The sequence below is a fragment of the Corvus cornix genome, chromosome 2, assembly GCF_000738735.6.
Source record: "Corvus cornix cornix isolate S_Up_H32 chromosome 2, ASM73873v5, whole genome shotgun sequence".
NCBI classification, from domain to species: Eukaryota; Metazoa; Chordata; class Aves; order Passeriformes; family Corvidae; genus Corvus; species Corvus cornix.
The window spans coordinates 25,613,319-25,633,058 of record NC_046333.1 but is presented as its reverse complement, the minus strand read 5'-3'; the positions used below and the strand labels follow the sequence as shown (position 1 = coordinate 25,633,058).

The 19,740-nt window shown below is 36.7% G+C and overlaps 1 protein-coding gene across 5 annotated transcripts in view; it reads right to left on the bottom strand.

The window, feature by feature from the left end:
- SUGCT (succinyl-CoA:glutarate-CoA transferase) overlaps nt 1-19,740 on the bottom strand; it is a 347,805-nt gene that overhangs the window by 204,279 nt on the left and 123,786 nt on the right. For all 5 annotated transcript variants that reach the window (XM_039571094.1, XM_039571099.1, XM_039571108.1 and 2 more), the window contains 2 exons: nt 10,073-10,144; nt 5,191-5,288 (listed from right to left, as the gene is read on the bottom strand). In XM_039571094.1, coding sequence (XP_039427028.1) covers nt 5,191-5,288; nt 10,073-10,144 — 170 coding nt within the window. The remainder of the gene's footprint in view (nt 1-5,190; nt 5,289-10,072; nt 10,145-19,740) is intronic.

Genomic DNA, 19,740 nt, shown 5'->3' with positions numbered 1-19,740 from the left:
CAGCTCAACCCTCTATGTACTGATGGTGAGGTAGATGACTGGGGAGAGTAAACCTTATGAGCAGTGCCACACTGAAGTCAATTGTCTTTCAAACTTCAGACACCTGTCTTGCTGAAGCTGTAAACAACCAGACCCTCATTCCTGTAATGTTATCAACAGTGACTTCAGTCAGCAAGGCCCTTGGTTTAGAAAAGGAAATGGTGGGGATAGGGAAGGAGATTTACAGAGACTGGGTGTGTCTCAACAAGGGTGAATTTAACAATGCTCCTGATCAAGCAAATTAAACATCTTACAATACTCTTTCCCCTTTAGGAGCCCTCCTCTTCTGTTACTAGGTAGAAACAATTTAGCAACGACTTTATTAACTGAGGATCAAGTTCCTCTGTGTTTCCTTCCTGCTCATTCCTTTTCGCCTCACACTTATATGCGCAGCATGCAGCTGTAGTGTACAGTCAAGAATAAGGGGTTTAAAATGTAAGCGCTAGGAATAGAAGTTCTACTCTGAATCATTTCCAGCCCTAACACCTCTGAGTCTACAATAATTTAGTTAGAACTGCAGGAGCACTAATCATGCTGAATTTATGTGTTCTTTATGTGGAACTGCTTCAATTTAAGGGCTGAGGGCCTTCCCCCTACACTCATACACCCCCACACACTGTTCCATTTACAGGTTAATTTCCCAAACCTTGGAGTACACATTTAGCTGTCCTGTCTTAAAATGCCTCTACATTACTGAGGTGCATAGTAGGATTAATGGGTAATATGGAGTAATTTGAAGAAGAAGGTCAAGAGATTAAGCCCCCTTTCTCAAAGCAGCTTCTTTTAAAACTGGTATTGTGCTAGCTTTTGCACAGATGCATCTCAAATTTCATGTGCACACTATATATGTGTATCTTGACATATGCATGCATATATACACACATACAAAATCATCTGCATTGTGTCTGATACTATTGTGTTCTAGTGGAAGCAGAAGTAAAAGTGGAAGGGAGGTAAAGAGGGAACAGAGCAACAATTAAAACTTGGTTCTTCTGTTTGTGAGTTAGATGTATATCTAACTCACAAACCAGAGGTTTCCACTGGAAACTTTAAAAACAGAGTGCTCTGTAGTCTGTCAGTTCTCACATGAGCTGTGAGTCTCAGGGGCCTCAGTGGTAGCCATTGAACCTGACCTCCACCCAGGCAGGGTCATTTTAAATTGATGGCACATACACAAGAAAGGAAGGCAGAGGTAATTCGCTTGTATCAGAGTTCTGCTTTCTTGTCATTTGGGGAAAATGTAACCTAAATAGAGAGGAAGACACAGAAGGCAACAATTTTTTTTTTTTTTAAGCAAAGACTAGATGTGTAAATGTTAGCAGTGGGAGGAGAAAGAGGAAATAAGACGAAGAGGAGGAATAGGGCCTGTGGGAAGTGGAGGAAGATGATGGGGATATGAAAAAACCAGTAGAGAAGAAAGAGGAGTAGAGATGGGAAAGGGACAACACCACCAGTAGCAAAACAAATACAAAATACCCCACAGATCTATATTCTTCTTCACTGTGAATATCCTGTGAACCAGTGATCCTTGTAGCATTTTACTCATTTCCCCGTAGACTATGGAACTGAAAAACACTCCATGTCTCGATATGGAACTGTTTTCTGTAATTCCCTCCTCTTGCTTCAGTATGAGTGAGAGCAGGCTGTCTTAGAAGCAGCACACCACTCCACACCACTTCCAGTCGCTTTTATTGGGATCCAACAATCTCTGCAGATATGTGAACTTCCTTACTTGCTGTCCCTCTCTACCTTTCATTTGTGCCCTACAGAGGGAGTTGAGATGTATAGAGAGCAAGTTGGATTGAAGAGATAAGGACAGGCATGCTTCACTCTTCATTTCTGTCATAGAAGAAAGAGGATAAGAAAATTCTTCCTGAAATGAATGGTGCAATTCACACCTTTCAGAGTTGTTTCAAGTTACATATATGTCTGAAGCCATATTCATCCCCATCTTGTAATCTCACTCAGTTCAGTACGTCTGACTTTGATGAATACATCATTTCACACCTTTCTGAGAAGTCTTCTGTTTAAAGGTCAATTTCTTCTAAGTGCTGCATGATCCCCATGGTTACCTAACTGCCTTGAAATCTGGCATGATTATCAGGTGGTGAGTAGAATTATTGATCTAAATTAGAGGTCACTTGAGTCAAGAATTCCCAAGACAGGGCCTTTTTAAAAAAAAAAAACAGCATTCCTTAAGATTGACAAATTGTCCCAATGTTTCCTTTGTTCACACATCTAGAATAAAACTGTGACCAAAGAGTCTCAGTTGCTCAATTTTTTACTCTAGCTAAAGAAAGTCATCAAGTGTCTCCTTGGTACTCAGAGTTCAGATGCTTTCAAAAATTTCAGCTCCACACATGAAGTGAATTAAATGCTCAAGACTTCAGGGACTTATTGACCCTTTGAGCAGGTCTGAACACCTCCTTCTATTCCTATAAAAAGCCTAGCAAACCCTTTTTCTTAAGAGGAGGAAGTAAAAAATCCTTCTTTTTGCACTTACTAAATGCTCAGAAGTTAGAAATTAATTGCAGGTAGTTCATTTCAAAAATTAAGAAAAGTTGGAAAATAAAAGGTGAAACATAGCTCCAGAAACAGTTCAAAAGGGATAAGAGCAAGGGGACAGGGTAGATAGGTCAATGGAAACCTGCTCTAGGCTCTGGTGGAACCTTGGTTTATTAGAATTATAACAGCATCAAAGGCTTGAAAAAAAAATGTATGCCTATATCTACTGTGCAATAGCAGTTCTATATGCAAGTGACTGCAGAGTACCAAGCATCTGCCATACTGCATCTGCTTAAAATACCAATGACTTAGAGGAACAGGAAGGATGTATAAACTGAAAATGGCAGCAGAAGAGTTTGGGGAAAAAAGGAGTGGCTCATCTTAACAAAAGTACTGTACTTCACACAACTGTACTTCATATGCTAGGCTGAGAAAAGCTGTGTCTAAGAATATGTCTTCCAAGTTGCTCCAGCTCATATCTCCACAAATTCTTTTTAAGGTGGACAGCAATACACATACAGTGAGTGAATGGAAGGGTCTGCAGGTGTTTTTTTCCAAGTAATGCACCTTAGGTTTATATTTTCCATGTGCTGGAAGCTGTAATACTATCAAGCAATCAGTGATTAAATTAAGGTATTTTTCAGTGAAATTCTGTCATTACTATTTTGTCATTTCCCTTCATTTCTCAAGGGTTGACATTTTTCAGCACTGAGAAACTATTAATTTAACTCTCTAAGTAACTTCAAAAATAAACCACATATAATTTTACAAAAAACTGTGCATTAGTGAATAAAAGCAAAGTTACCATAGAATGTGTGTGGAAACATATTCAGCTTCAATTAGAATAAAGAAGGTGTTTGTTAAATCTGTGTTTTATAACTGACTGCCAGATGAACTCACTATAATATAACATAACAGAATACATTAGAAATGTCTTCTCCAAAAATGTGTATACATTTACATATTTGCACATAATGTGCAGAAATTCAGCCTAAATTATAACAATAAAACAGAACACAAGCTAAAAAGAAAAAAGAAGACATAAAGCAGTAATTAGAAGAGCAATAATGTAATCTGATTAACTAATAGCTACAGATATAAAAACAAATTGTAATTCTGGCAATCCAAAGAACAGCTGTTCCTTGAACTTTATCTTCTTGTTCAGAAATTGCCCATAGGAAAAAAATATTACTACATCCAAAATTAACCAGAAGCAACGAGCTATTAAATAACTGATCTATGGATGGCAAAACAGCCTTCTCACAAGGTACCAGAGTACATCAGATAAATGCCATACTAAATGAAGTCCAAGTAATAAGTCAACATGACCCAACTTCAAAACTAAGACTATGCATCAAGAATGTAGGAGCTCAAAAGTAGGTCAAAAGATAAGTTATGGCCTTTCAGGGGCTCAAAACATATAGCAAGAGTGGCCTCATCTGTGCTATCACAATCCATTTGTTATAGGAAGGCAAAAGAAGAGTTCCAAATGTTAATCAAGGACAGTTGCACCATAATTATTCAAAAATGCAGTCACTTGGTACTTCTGTTTTTCAGCAGGGGCAGGACATCTGAAAATGGACAGGTAAGAGAGAGACAAAAGTACAAGTGCAACTGGAAGAGGCAAAATAACTCTCTCTACACTCTTTAATGACTCATGATTCTGGTTCTCAATATCCAAAAAATGTGGGGGGTTGAGAGTGGGGGGTGTGGATGTGCTACTGAAACTCTTTTTCTTGGATGGAATGGAAAAGGGAGGCATCTGACTTAATGCTTCTAAACCCCCCCATTAAAATTGCCTCATTTGTTACACATTTGTTGACAAAGACTAATACTGGCCAAGTGTCAACATGACAGTATGACTTTTCTTGAATCATTGACAACAGTAAATATGCCATCTCTTCTGCTCATCTCCCAAATTATGAGGTGCTGCTGAAGCCACCTTTGGGAAGGTTTACACAGATTAGTTTTTCTTCCATTACACCAATTTATCATCCTCTCCATTAAACAGAAGAGTACTCCACAGATATAAGGCCTTCTCAAACAGAATGAGGAAGATGACTAAAATATTTTAATCTCTCAAATAAAAGGTTTTTTGAGCTTTCTCTTAAAAAGAAATTTTAATTAAGTATTTAATAGGATGATTCAAAAACAGAAAACTAAACACATATCCTTTTGATTTCAAAAGGAATGGCCCAGGGAGAATTTGTGGCACCGAGTACCACAATACAGAACCAGCAGTAAGGGAGTAGCAGCAAGTGGAACTCCCTTGGATACAGAAACACTCAGAGAAAACTTTAAAATCCCACAGAAATAGCAAATGGTGCTTCAAGCATTTTTTTTCCAGGTGCTACATTCATCCAGGAAAGCAGAAAGCACTGGTTTCACTAAAATTCAAGTTAATGTTAAAAAGAAGTTAAAACAGCTTCTGAAAACTTAGATCTGTGGTCTGGCTTCTTTAGTCCACACTACAGTCTATGTGCAAAAGGCAGAATATTTAACATCAGTAAGCTTTTGTGGTACTTGTTTTAAAAACTAGAGTATCTCAAAAGAATAAAATAGAATTTTCCCATGATGAGAGCTTGCTATACATTATTATTTGCATTAACAGATTAAATATAGATTCTTCCCTTTTAATTAACTTACCGGGTTGACAATATGTCAATGAGCTCTTTTCTGTTCTGGACTCTGAGTGTATTAGTTTTGTATCTGGAATCTTTACTAACTTCAGGCAAATTCAGGATCTAAGTAAAATTAAAGATAAGTAAGAAATGTGCTTGACAGGAGTTTTATATATATAGCTAACAAAATAATTACTGATTTTAAAAAATCACTGATTTCCAATAATCGCTACTTATCATCAATCATTTAATATAGATAAACGAAAACTTAATTATTACTTCTTTTTTTAAAAAGCCTTCTGGTTAATGTTACATAACGAGTAAAGGAAAAAGAGAGAAATCCATATGATGATCCATATCTTAGCTGACACTTTCAGGACTAGTCAGGAGAAATTCTTAGCATAGAACACTAAAAAAGTAAGTTATTACCATGGGGTTGGATAGATCTGTGGGATTATTCTGCACTAACTTATATGTCACAGAATAAGAAGTATGTCTGTACTTCATATGCTAGACTGAGAAAAAATATGTCTAAGATTATTTCTTTCCACTTCAGTAATCTCTGTCAAAAAGAAAAAAAAAAAAAAAAGTCTTTTTCTATTGAAACATCATTGGTTTTCTTTACTATTTTTTTCCAAAAGAATTAATAAAGAAAAGTGGTAGTATAACCTCTAAGAAAGGAGAAATATAACTTCGATGTGTAACTCCCACCTGCCACATTAGAAATTTAAACAATGTGTGAAGACAATGTGTATTACACTATAAAGGAAATTAAATATGCAGAATGAGTCTTAGAATTTTGTAGTGGCATTCATTAGAAAAAGCAGCTGTGTGGAAAATCAATATAATTTACCTATTTGTGCCACAATGACTTTCTATAGAACATAAATAATCATAATTAAATGTGATTTCTAAAAATACCCCAATTACATCAGCTGCAGAGAAAGGCAGCATAGAATCTTATAAAAAAAGAGGCTGTCACATATTCTTTATGTATTTTTACTCAGTAACACATACTAAAGACCAATTTTTCTTATGATGAGTCTTATAATCATTCTAATCATGCTACATTTTTTATAGGGCTATTTCTAAGATGGCTTAAAAAAAAATACAGTGCTTCAAACCTGAAGTTCCTATAGCCCGTCATTCTATCTCTGGCTGTGTCTAAGTGCTGATGCTCAAACAGAGTTTAAGAACAGGGCCACTACACACAACACTTCCTTAATCTTCATCCAAACTCCAGTTCTCTTTTGATTAGGACATTTCTGAAGTGAATGTATTTTCTATATATTTAGCAATCATCAATGGATTTATGTTTTATTAACATGTTCAGTCACTTCTTGAATCCATATGCCTATGTACTACCACATTTAAGTGATACATAAGTTGGTGTCAATCTCTTTGATACTTGCTTCAAGCATAACATTCTACTAATTTTCTCTGACACTGGTTTAGATGAAGTCATCATTTAATGACTCCTGACTTTGCTAGAGTGAATAAGGATACAGCTTCCTTTCCAAGTGAATAGCAGCTGATGACATAAAACCATTAGCAAAACAGATATTCTTTCAACAGCTATTTAGAGATACTCAAAACAGATAGTCATCTTTGACATAATTTTCACCTAGAGTGACAAAACTAAACCTTGGAAACAAGGTATCTGCAAGTTATGCTAGAACAATGGTGATGTTACATAACTCTTCTGCAGATTTTTATCTGCAAGGTAACATAAAATATCAATCTAGCATCTTCCATCAATACTTAATTCACAGCATATTTTTTTTTCCTTCTGCATTTATATCATCTAGTTGATGGAAATCACAATATATCATAATTTAGCGTTAGAAAATAGCTAAATTTTCCTATCTGGACATTTATCAATACTATTGGTACCCCTTAAAATTACTTCCTTTTTTTAGTACTGTTATTTTGGAGTTACACATCACTACTTTAGAAAAAAATCCTGTAGGGTTGTTCTAAGCAAATGATAGTGAATGCTTACATGAGCTTAAAAAAACAAGAAATTAATCAGAAAACTATGGTTCCATTTGATGAGTTATATGAAAAACGGTCATATGGAGTTGCTCACTCTACTGTTTTAATTAATGCTACTGATTTCAGCTTTAACTTAATATCCATCTGTTATAAAGCTGCATGTCTATATATGTTCTCAGGTTTTTTTGTGACTAAAAAATTCACACTTGAGAAGTTATTCATTAATGTACCATTCATCTTTCTGCATCACATTGACAATGTTATTTTCTTTATTTTACTGTGAACATTTGGAATGAAAATGGTGTTCTCTGTTTGAAGCCTTGTTCAAGCTCTAAGATGCACACTCAGAGCTTATGCTCTCTGTGTTTTGTCCTGCAACACTAGCAAAGTACTCTCCTTTGCTGTACACAAAACTTCAGTCTTCTGAAGACTCTTGCTCAGTCTTCCTAATCAGACCAAATCAGCCACAGGTCAGGATGTGCTGTTGTAACACTTGACCACAATGAAATGCATTCCAGCCAGCAGTGTTACAAAGTTTTTTTGCAATTATCCAAGTCCTCAAACAAGCTACAGTTAGTTGTCATTGATTTTGAAAATATCACAGTGAATTATTCCAGATTTTTCTTTCTGCTTGCCCAAAAAGATACAGTTGAAGCAGAATGTTTGCAATTGTTTACAGCTTAATCCAGCTGTTACATCTCTAGACTATGTGTCTTCAGGGCAACAGCTTCCATACAGTCTGTATTTTCAGCACCAACTCAGCTGAGAAAGATTCTCTAAAAGCAATTCCAATGTTTGAATTAGTTGTCTCTGTATTTCCTAAAGTTCACTAGGGTGTTGCAGGCCTTCCTGTAATAAAGTTCTTTTCCTTTATTGGCTTTCCCTCTTCACAGTGTTTTAAATTCCAAATCACCTTTGACTTAGTACAGACCATATCTCTAATGAGTATTCATTCCAGCATTCCACTGACTTCCTCATCATTTCATTTCTGGGCAATTTAATAGTCTTTAGCGGGGGGGGGCCGGTTCCGAGTGCAGGGGAGCCGACCAGAGTCACGATACAAACACCGATACGATTTGAGCATCGTGCTCCACTTTAATTTTCCTTACACCAACTTATATCTACTTTGCAAAGATTCACGCCCTATTCCCACAAGACAGCCCCTAAGTAGCGGGGGAGCCGACCAGTGTATAACTTTGTCAGGATTTTCAAGGCTGCCTGCTGCCAGGTGCCTTTCAAGCCTGTCTGCAGCCTGAGGCCCCTTCAGGGGTTCTTCCGTAGCAACAGCCCTGGGGTGCCCAGACTGTCCTGGGGTATCATAGGCCCCTGTTCCACAAGGAATCCCTCTACAATAGTCCAAATCCATACCTACATTATCTTGATAAGGGTACACATTTATAATGATTAAACAAAAAACCATCAGCCTGCAGACCAGGGCTAATATTCGTCTCACCTAATTTTTGTCCTATACATTCTGGGGTAACACAAACCATGAAAATCTTGCTTTATCTTCTGGGGTTCCATTCACCCCTTAATGATTACAGAGGGAATATGTAGGAACAAGGCACACCATAATTCTCTCAGCTGCACCCTAAAGTCAGGTAAAGCGCATGGTCTAAAATTTTAGTGCCCACTAGTGCCCATATCAAGATGTCAGAACCTACTGAGATGGATCTTCAGCTCTGTCTTGCTCAAGGATGGCAGGATGACAAGCATTTGCTACATAATTCTTCATTTTAGATGACAAAGCACCAAGAAGACAGCTATGTCCTGGGACACTCTGGAAAGATTTCCTTTATGAGATAATGAGTCTTTGATAAAATTGAGTTGTGGCAAGTAGACACTTATTCAGCTATTAGTCTTCATTCATGTGAAGATAATGACCACTGTAGTGGGCAGACACCTTTACAAAGAAAACCCACTGAGCAAATTTTGAAGAGGTTAAGAGCCAGTTCAAGTAAGTGAAAGGAGAACCCCTCAAGATAGTGAGGTGGGGATACATACCCCAAACTGTACTAAAAGAGAATCAAAACAGCACTGTTCACTTACTATGTATTCCAGTTATTAGTGGTGAACTTCCACAGAAATGTGAAATGTCTGACATGAACAAATGGAGGAAAATAATGCTCAATTTCCTGAGTGTCATTAATTTATGTTAAATATCCAAGTTCCTAGAGAAAAAACACAATGGCCAAAAAAGGTAGACCTGTAATTTTTAAAAATGTTGTCTAATGCTATATGCAAAAATTCTTTTGTCCCAGTTTACATGTTACTGGGGTTGTTTGTTTGGAATGTTGACACATTTTATGTAGAACTTTTTTTTTTAAAAAAGATTGTTCTTCAACATCATATCTCTGCACCACTCCAAAATCAGTCCACAGTCCTGTAACAGTTCTTTTCTAAGAAGTCCACAAGTTTCTCAGTGAGCACAGATCAGCACATGGTAGTGCTCGAAAGGGCAATGTGCTCGGGTACTGATTCAAGTACCACAAGAACAACCCGTCCCCTAATGTTGCCTTGTTAATACTTTATCATGTATTTTATGGAGAAACAGTGTCACATTTCTTTCTGAAAGAGACACCAGTGTGACTTATATGACATTCACTCTTCCAAAATCAGAAAGTTGTTAGGTTGTTCATTTTTTTTTTTAGTTGATCAGATGTGCACAGGGGCAAAAGGGCAAAGTACTTCAAGTTTCAGAACTGGTGTGTTCTGAATTCAGGGCCAAAACACAGACCCCGTATCAGTCCCCTAGATGATCAGCCAGAGCTGCAGGATTAGAATTTATACTCACCACTTATTCCCATACCAAAAAAGAAAAAAAAAAAGGAGAATAAAGAAGCAATCGGCATCTTAATTTTCCTAGTGAGAATGGAAACTGTTACACATTTCTGTACTCTCGCCTAACACACCTTGCACACAGTGACAAACTGATGATCATTTCCAGCTCCCACCACGATGTAGCCATCCTTGGTCTTAAACGCCTAGAAGAACAAAGACAGGTGATAAGCTGAAACTAAATTATAACATATTAGCACATCTTTGAAGTGAAACTTTGTAAATAACATTCAAATGACATCCTTAAACATTTCCATTCAGATCCAATCTCTAGTTCTATAAAAGCAGCTCAAAGTCATCCATCCTCAAAGATGGATAAGGCACTTTTGATTTTTTTTCTAGAGTTGAGAGGTTATCTTGGTTAATAGTTTATTTACTGAAAGTGTGTCATGAACCACCCTGAAACTTAATGTGTCCCACATTCACAGGACTGAGGATTACCATGATAATGTTTACTTTCCAGGAGGTATTTATTCAGCTTCACTCTTAGCTTGACTCAGAGCAGACAGCTGCACTGAAATGTAACAGATCCTGACCAAATACACCAAAAAAATTGCCAAATATCAACTACAAATTAGGAACTCCCATGGGAATGAAAGGGATAGACTGTATCTTCACAGCTCTGCTGCTGGACATTAAGCTATCCCCTTGGTCATTGGTCTCAAGACAGATCTCCTGGAGGAAAAGGGACTTCTCCAGCTTTAAAGATTTATTTTTTACTTTTTACTTCATTACAGTGGCCTTAATGGCACATTTCATGGTGAACACAACATTGAACTGGGCAGACCATAACAGCTTTCATTTCAGTCTAAACCATCTCACTTAGATTTTCACTGGAAAAAAGAAAATCTGTAATTGGCAACAATTTTTACCATTGTGTTAGGGCGTCCTCTAAAACTGGATAATGTGAACAGATTCTTCTTTTCTCCACACCTCTTTCTCATAGTGTGTAAGTGCAGTTTCAGTCATACATATTACCAGCCCAATTTTTGCAAACATTTGGGAAAAAATTCTTTCACTATGAATTTGACTTCAGTGTAAGAAGCCGGCATAGGCTGGTGCACTAATGGTGGCAAGGTCTTGCAACACTTTCTTGCGGAGAGCAAAACTCATCTTCCATTCCTATAAACCTTTTTTTTTTTTTTTTTTTTTTTGATAAGCTATCATGTCCTGATTTAAAGGTGGGACTTCACACAATAAATTTTGGTAAACTTACACACAGATATAAGTCCTGGAATGGAAACACTTTAATAATCAAAATTCTTCTCATGCCACAGTGGCTTATTCTTCTTCACAGAGAGCAATACGTTGAGAGTAGCATCTCAACTTCCAATCTTTCATACAGACACAAATATGTTCACTAAGACTCTTTTACCATCTGGTATAGTCAAAGTTTTAAAATTGTATGTGGACAATCATGTCCACTGAAATGCAAGTAACTGTACATCGTAGTTATAATATCACCCATTTGCTCTTTCTATATTTCATTTCATGGTGAATAGTATTGGCCAGTTATAAAGTTTAGCAATTTATTTTTCACACATTTAATTACGTACTTCAGTCTAAGATTCTTAGCAAGCAAAGATAAAAATCAGCAAACAATTAGTCCCAAGCATGCAATAAAGTACCACTGACTTGGCCCCCATACAGTGAAAATTTAGTAACATACATAACGTAAAGGTACTACATACTCAGGCTGAGAAGAGCAGTAAGCACAGAAAAAAATTGGATAAAAGAATACAAAAAAAGATTTGTATGTGAACACATAAACATTCCTTAGATAAATCTGTTCAAAAAGACCTCTGTCTAAAAAAATAATGGCAGACCCTAGTAAAAGAATATGTAAGATTTTCCCTCCCAGTAAATGGCTTTTAGTGGGAATAGTTATGAATTAAAACTGTCAGTATAAACTTACTACCTTTAGTTACAGGCAAAATCTGTTTTCTGAACACCCTGCCCCAATCCTGATTTATCTTTGCTGATGTTCAGAGTTCTAAAACCAGCCTCATGCATGTCACACAAATTGTGGGTCAAACACTGTATGTATCAGGGTGCATATATAATACAGTATAATTTTTATTGGTGCAACCACCTTCTACTTCCTGTAAACACAAATTAGAATTCTTTTGTACATTCTTTTAAACTTCTAGTCGGGATGCCTGGTACAGATTACAAAGCTTACAGCAAATGTTGTATGTGCAGATTCCCTTCCTCAGTACTTCAAAATGTATTTATATTGGTAGTATGGGCAACTCTTAGAGAGTTTATTATTTATCAGCAACTTCTTTTGAGACACATCTCTGTAAGAAGGCTGCAATCACACAATAGCTGCATACACTGTGAAACATGCATCTGTACCCACTGGCTGCCCATGCAACAGCGTAAGTCACTCTAAATTTAAGGGCCTGGTTATTAGCATGTGTGCTTCAGTTGCTTTGTGGAATGTGTGGGAAAACTGATTATTCTTAATTGCACTGTATGTCTAAAAAGCTAAAATAACAATCATGTCATCCTTACACAACAAAAATGGTATCATAATAAATGCAGCAGTGTCTTTTTCCATGAAGGCTAACTCAAATGTCTTCAGTTGCTATTTTAAGCTTCCCATTACAAAACAGCTGATTATTTGCCAGTCATTGTTGCTGATAAAGCAGAAACTTCCAAATGTTACTAGCACAATACTGATGCCAACATGTAAGGGTGACAATGGTTTTATTCATCACCCATAAATGTACACACACTACAGGTTACCACAGGTTACCGTCTGGTCACAGAAAGCTTCACAATCTTATTATACAAAGGAGAGTAAGGGCAAAGTGCAGACAGATTTTAATGAGATTTTGTTTTGATAAACTGCTGTCCATCACATCGAATCATTTCACATTAGCGCAATAAAAGGCACAACACACAAGGCAAAAGTCCTTTTTCCCTTCCCTTTTTTCTGAAGAATGAGGCCTTCTGATAAGATTCTTCAGAGCACAGGCATGAGTTAACCTGCTACTCCCACGAGGTATCCTGAGCAACAGCACATCATTTGGTGAAGACAAGAAACAAATACCAAGCAAAAAATTATTTGACATCTTAAAAAGGCAGAGAAAGATTGTGAGCATTCAAAGGTGTAGCTTTTTCAGTGTGGGGCAAAAACTTGAGGGTTTCTAAGAAAATAATCTGTAAATTCACATTGAATGATGTCTAGTACATGACATCAACACATGCATGTTCAAAGGCAGATCTCAAGGTCCAGTGTGCATGCATCACCACCTCACACTGTCAAATGGATGTTGCAGGACCTCGTTAAGACTCAGCACTTTTCCAGCTTTGATCCTAGAGCAGTGTATACCTGAGATACTTGGTGTATTGAAATATTTTAATCTCCCTAAACACATGGCATATGAACTCTATCCACCTTCAGGAATGTTCTGTGTGGTTTACAAGTATTCTCCAAATATGCTACATAGACTACACCATAAAGACGTAGGCCAAACTTAACCTAAGTTATTACCAGAGCAAGAAAAGTCTTGCTGAGATAATGAGGCCTAAAGAGACTTTTTTTCCACTGCTCTAAGTCAGTAGCCTTTCAAGATTTGCCAGCTTTGAAGGCCTTAAAGAAAGACCATTAATCTTTGTATTTATTGCCTGCTTTATGAATTTTTAAGTCTGCATGTGCCATGGCAATCATCAATCATACACAAACATATTTGCATGTGTTTCAATTTGCATGTTGATTCCACAAACAAAAACTAAAATATAAGGGACCAGTCAAGAGATATGGCAATTCCAATAAAATGATTGTAAGTCTAGGTCAGTTTTCCATATTTGAGCCCAAAACACAGAAATCAAAACAACAAGAACATTTGCAGTTGTGTATGGTAATGGTCTACTCCCCTTCATCAGGTATTTATACACATTCATAAGATCTCCTTGAGCCTCCTCTCTGCCTCTTTAGGCTAAACAGTCACAGATTTCTCCTCATATGAAAGATGCTTCAAGCCCTTAATTATTTGCTCGGCCCTTCACTGGACCTGATTCACTATGAGCATGTCCTTGTCCCAAAACCCCCAGAATTAGACTCTGTTGTGGAACCATAACTGGATTGAGTGGTTATTCATCCTCAGTGATGCTGAGCAGAGGGAAAGATCACCTCTTTTGACCTGTTGGCAATTTTCCTCCTAATACAGACCAGAACGATCTCTTTCTCACAGGGGCACATTGCTGGCTCATGTTCCATTTTTTGTTCACCAAGACCTCCATGTCTTTTTCTGCAAAGCTGCTTTCCATCAGGTCAGCCTCAGTCTGTACTGATGCATGGGATTATTTCCTATCATGTACAGGACTTCATACTTCCCTTTGTTGAATTTCATTAGGTTCTTGATGGCCTGACTCTCCAGCCTGTCACAATCCCTCTGAATGGCAGCACAGCCACATTCTTGGTGGTGTATATCTTGGTAGATCATCTATCAAACATGATTCTCCATTTTGTACATTCCACAGATTTTGGAGGCCAAACAATACTTGGAGAGACCAACAGAACAAAGCATTGGGTTTTTCAAATTTTAGGATTATTCCATATTTAGGAGAGGTTAAAAGGAGAGGTTAATTATCTGAACATATGATTATTTTCATTACCAGTTACCATATTGGCCTGTTTACTGATAATGGCAGTCAATGGTAGAAATATTTGAAAGTTTCCAGACCTCCTCTAGGAGGAACATTCTACTACATCAGATATGGTAAAAATGATGTATTACTCATATTTATGAGCTTTCTTATCTCATGTTCCTGTGTGAATAACAATTAGGATCTGTATAGATACTTAAAATCCTTTTTCATTGTGAATACCTGATGTTAGATACCCTTGGATTTGAAGTATCTTTCAAGACAGCACTGCCTTTTGATTCATAAACTTGAATAGTAGCATTCCTAAAAGCATCCAGCTACGAATCATGAGGGGAACAGTTGAAGGTTTTGGGAGAGTCAGTATGTATTGGTGAATTTTGGAGCAGGATTTAAAGGGACTTAAATTTTTGCATGCCTTCTAACTGCTCTTGGTCTTACAGGCCATGAGGCTGATTGCTTCAACTGGCATCATCAAACAGCTTGCTTAAGATTTTGGAATGACGCTATCCTCATATAAAAGCTAGATACAATATTTCTGTACATTTCTGTGTTTGTCAGCACAACAGGCAGCTCTCTCAGATGGCATTATGGCAGAACACTCCTCTGGTCTCCCTCCAAAGGCTGGCATAGGAGAAAGCAGCTTCATGTGGAGGCTGAATGAAACTTGGGACCAGCTGGGATCAGTGCAGAACAAAGACACCTTCTTGTGAAGTCTTAAACATAACACCAGGAAAGGCCAAACCAGTATTTTCAAACAAACCTTGGAAACATACCACCAAAAATTTTTTAAGAGATTGCTTTTCGAGTGTCACTCCTTCCTCTCCCCTTCATTTTCTCATTTACAGAATCAGTGAGATACTAGATGACCATACACAGGTCTTTGTTTATAAGCTTGAAGTACTTCCTTGCTATTAATGGGTGTAGTCAAACAGAAGAGCTGATCTCTTGCAGGCTTGGAACCACAGAGTTTTATTGCATAATTTTTCTTCAATTAGACTTTGAAGTTTTCCAGTGCAATATTCAATTCCATGCAAAGGTCATTTAAGGACAAGCATCATCTAGTCTTAATGTAGATTAAAGGCTACAATTAAGAAGGTGATGTATTCATGATTTGACTGATATGTACAGGCTCCCTTGTCCTTCCAACCATGTGTATCTACAGTATATGTTGATTTTTCTCTCTCCAAACTGATCTAATGAACTACAGTGTAGGAGATCCTCAGTTTTGCTTCAGATCCAGAATCATTACATTCCTTCCAGATGGGATAAACTTCGCACATAATTTCTCTAACTTTACATACTAGTTTGAATAAAACATCAGCTGTGCCACAGAACCATGGAGGAGTCATATTCTTTTTTCTTTCAAGGGAACGGCACAATCCTTTCATAACAACTTAATATTTAATTACTGTAACAAATGGGAACAAGACCAAGAAGTTTGGTCAGTGGTAGTTCTGAGCAATACACATAAACCATAAAGACCACACACTTTGAAACTATTTGCCTACTTTGCACTCTCTTTTAGTGAAAGCAAACAGTAAAAATAAAAAAATGTAAATTTCATGGACTGGATTAATGAATGCTGAATGTTCTCACCAAGCAAACTGGAGAAGGGCATTCCACACCAAGATTTCATTTTTCCTCTCTGATCTTTTCCACCTACACTACTTGTGTCTCGCTGCCCTACTATGTTGCAGGACATGCTATCTCGCAACTTCACAGCTGTCAGTCTGCCAGACAGATTAGCATTAACTATATCAGCTATAATTCTCTTGGGGAAAAAAAAGGTTTGACTGGATGCCATGAGTTTCTAGGAAAGGTGTTTATGGCAAGAGTGGGAATGATTACTTTGGCCTCTGAGATGAGGCAGAACACTGACACTGATGTCAAGGAAGGCACACCACAGACTACCAGCCAGGGATATGATTCCCTTCTACAGAACCTACAACTCATTAGACAATTTTTCTGATCAGCCTTCAAGTTCCATATATGTGTGAATCCAGAAAAAAAGTGATGTTGCCTAACTGATCCATGATCAAAGCTGATTAACCATTAAAAGTGCTCTGAATGCACCTTCCTGAAAGGGGCAGCAAAGTTTACACAAAATCACAGCATCAAACAAGGATATTTGTATTTGGCATTATAGTGTATTATTCTCAACACTCCTTCAGGAAAAAGAACAGCTTAGAACTGCTCTCCAGACCATGGCATGTTTTTATCTAGTTCTTGCCTAATGTGAGAATTATAAACTGCTGGAAACAGACTGAATCCAAGGCTTCTCCAATCCCAGCTCACTGTCCTTAAGAAACAGGTTGGAGACAGGACCTCTGTCTCTCTCTCTCTCACTTACTCTTCATCTGGCCATACAGTATTTGCACTGTTCATTTCCCAATTGACTAGATGCCACACATAGATCTGTAATCTAAAAGTACCGGTTGGGCAAACTATTTACCAAATAGACTTTTACAGTTGTTACTTCATATTCAATAGTGCAATGAATGTTAACTTTGGATTGCATACCCTCATACTTTAAGACAACGCTTTTTTCCAGAATATCTCAAAGAACATATGCTACCAAGGAAATTAAACTATTTTCTTCATTTTCTAATGCAATATACATTTAGCTTCACCACCCAAAAAGACATTTAAAAACTCATGGAAGAACAGTGAACAGCTTTAAAGTGGGAAACTTGTCACTTTCCCAAATTTCTAAAAATTTAAATACCTAAACTATACCTCAATTAAAAATAAATTATCTGGTACTGTAAACTGGCATTTAAACTGTTTCTTGCTGTTGAAAAATATCAGGCACAGAATCACATTCTCCATTGCCACATTAGTTTTCCATTAGTTTTTCAACAATGAAATTACACACACACAGACACACACACAAAATAAATAAACTTTAATCACAGTATCACACTGGAGCCAGTGTAATTAGTGTTGTGTCAGCATTTCCATTTAAGCCACTATTTTCGAGAGGTTTATAGCACAGCCATAAAAATTCAGTTAGGTTGAAATTAAGCAAACGAGGTCTTATACAGCAAGCAACATTTGAGTATATATACAGACAGCAGCCAGTTACTACTTATATGGGAATTAAAATAGACGTTTACTGATTTTAAAGAGCACTGCAGAGCCATTTTTTAAACAATATTTTTCTCAACATTTATAATAATGTCTCAAAAGCCTGGATCCAAGATATGTTTCCTTATTCTTTTTCCTTCTCACACAATAGTTCACACAATTTCTTGCAGTTTTGGGATTGTAAGCATTTTATTTTTGTTTCACTTTTAAAGGAAAAGAATGCAATGAAAACATTTCTTTTGAAAAACAACACACATTACCACAGTTTGATCCTGATTTAGTGATGCAGAAATGACAAATATTTCTTACACCTTCCAATAATCATAAGATATAGCTGTCTGGAAAATCTGAGTACTCAAATATGAGGTTTTAAAAATACTATTTAGAATGTAATTCTAAATGAGGTCTTATTTCTGTTTTTAGTAGAAATCATCAGAGCAGGATTTGTGTCACTATTTCTGTCCCTTTTCCCTCTCTACTCTTTGACATTAAGTCTTTTAGTGGTACAGTTTCCAAAGATGAGTTTTGTAATACTGACTACCTTTTTGGTAACTCAGTATGAGTCTGGGATCATACTGAGTCCTACAATCAGTCTGGGATTTCAAGTTGCAGACAGATGACCCAGTGCAAGTAAACTAGAACTCAGACTGGGCAGGCAGTGCTATGAACTTAAAGGTCTCAATAACTTCGTGTCCTGCTATAAGGAAGGCCCTTCAAAAAACTGAGTGGAATAATTTGTTTCTCAACAACCAGTCAATAGAGAAGAACAAGGAATCAAATTAGCAATGATGCTGGTGACAATCAGAAAAAACACCAATGATGACAATTACAGCGCTGCAAAATTGGCCAGGTTTCACAATTTGGCACTTCCATAACTTAAAATAAACAGCAGTCATGTTTGAAAATTGCCATTTTGCTGCAGAAAGCAAAATTACACTACATTCTGCTAATGTGCTTTTGCCCTATTTTAGACTTTTTTAATGAATATGTCTCTCAAACATTGTGTGATCCTACCTACTCCTCAGTAAACACCGTATAGTGAACTAAGGATGGATTTCAAATATTTCAACCTTGACTCTTCAGTATCCTTGATTTGTGGTTTCAAGTCAGACTCATTAAGGTTCATTGCATGTAGTCTGTTTTAGTTTAAAACACTAATTTATCTCTAATCAAGGATTTAAATATTGAACTGGCCAGACATCTAGGATGCATGTTATTTAAAGTTCTGAATGTATGCCAAAAAATCATTGCCAGGCCATAAGAATAGTGCGGATGAGATCTATTAAAAAAAAAAGATTAAAAAATTGATGAGTGGAATACTTACTTATGTCTAAAAAAAGGTCAGAACCACACTTCCTCTTAATTTTCCTGTAAATTTCTATTAGGTTTCCTTAAAACTATAAAATTTAGACTTCTGTTTTTCTCCAGTATTTTTTTAACCATCTCCTTTATTCTGAGAAATATTGAAATTTAATATCACATTAATGGAATTAAAATTCTATCTTCCTAAAATTTAGCATTATTTAAATTGTTAAAGTTTGAAAATCACTATAATTAGAAACCAAAATATTATGCCTTTTGTCAACTTACTATCTTGCTGGCCAATATTTAACCAATTTTTCATTTTATTACCTAATCTGTCGAATTATCTACCGATGAAGAGCTGAGGAAATCTGCATAGTGGTAGCTACTATATTGGTTTTTATCATAGATCTCCATGTCTATGGCTTGAAGAGGACTTTTGCATAACAAACATAACTATCCTTTACAAAAGAACATGTCCTGGAGAATTAACGCAGTATAAGTGTGCTTTCGTTATCACACCCTAAAATCTACATCCACCTTTGTAAAAACTCATGTCCTTGCAGCCCCAAAATCTGATGGACATAGGTATACCAGTAAAACTGTGAGAAAAGACAATCGGAGGAGGCAAAAGGAGAAGTCGAAAATTCCAGTTTTCAAAATTGATCCCACATTTTTCCCCTTCAGACTTGAAAGGAAAAAACCCTTAAGTTTTCACTCATAGGTACTCATGTTA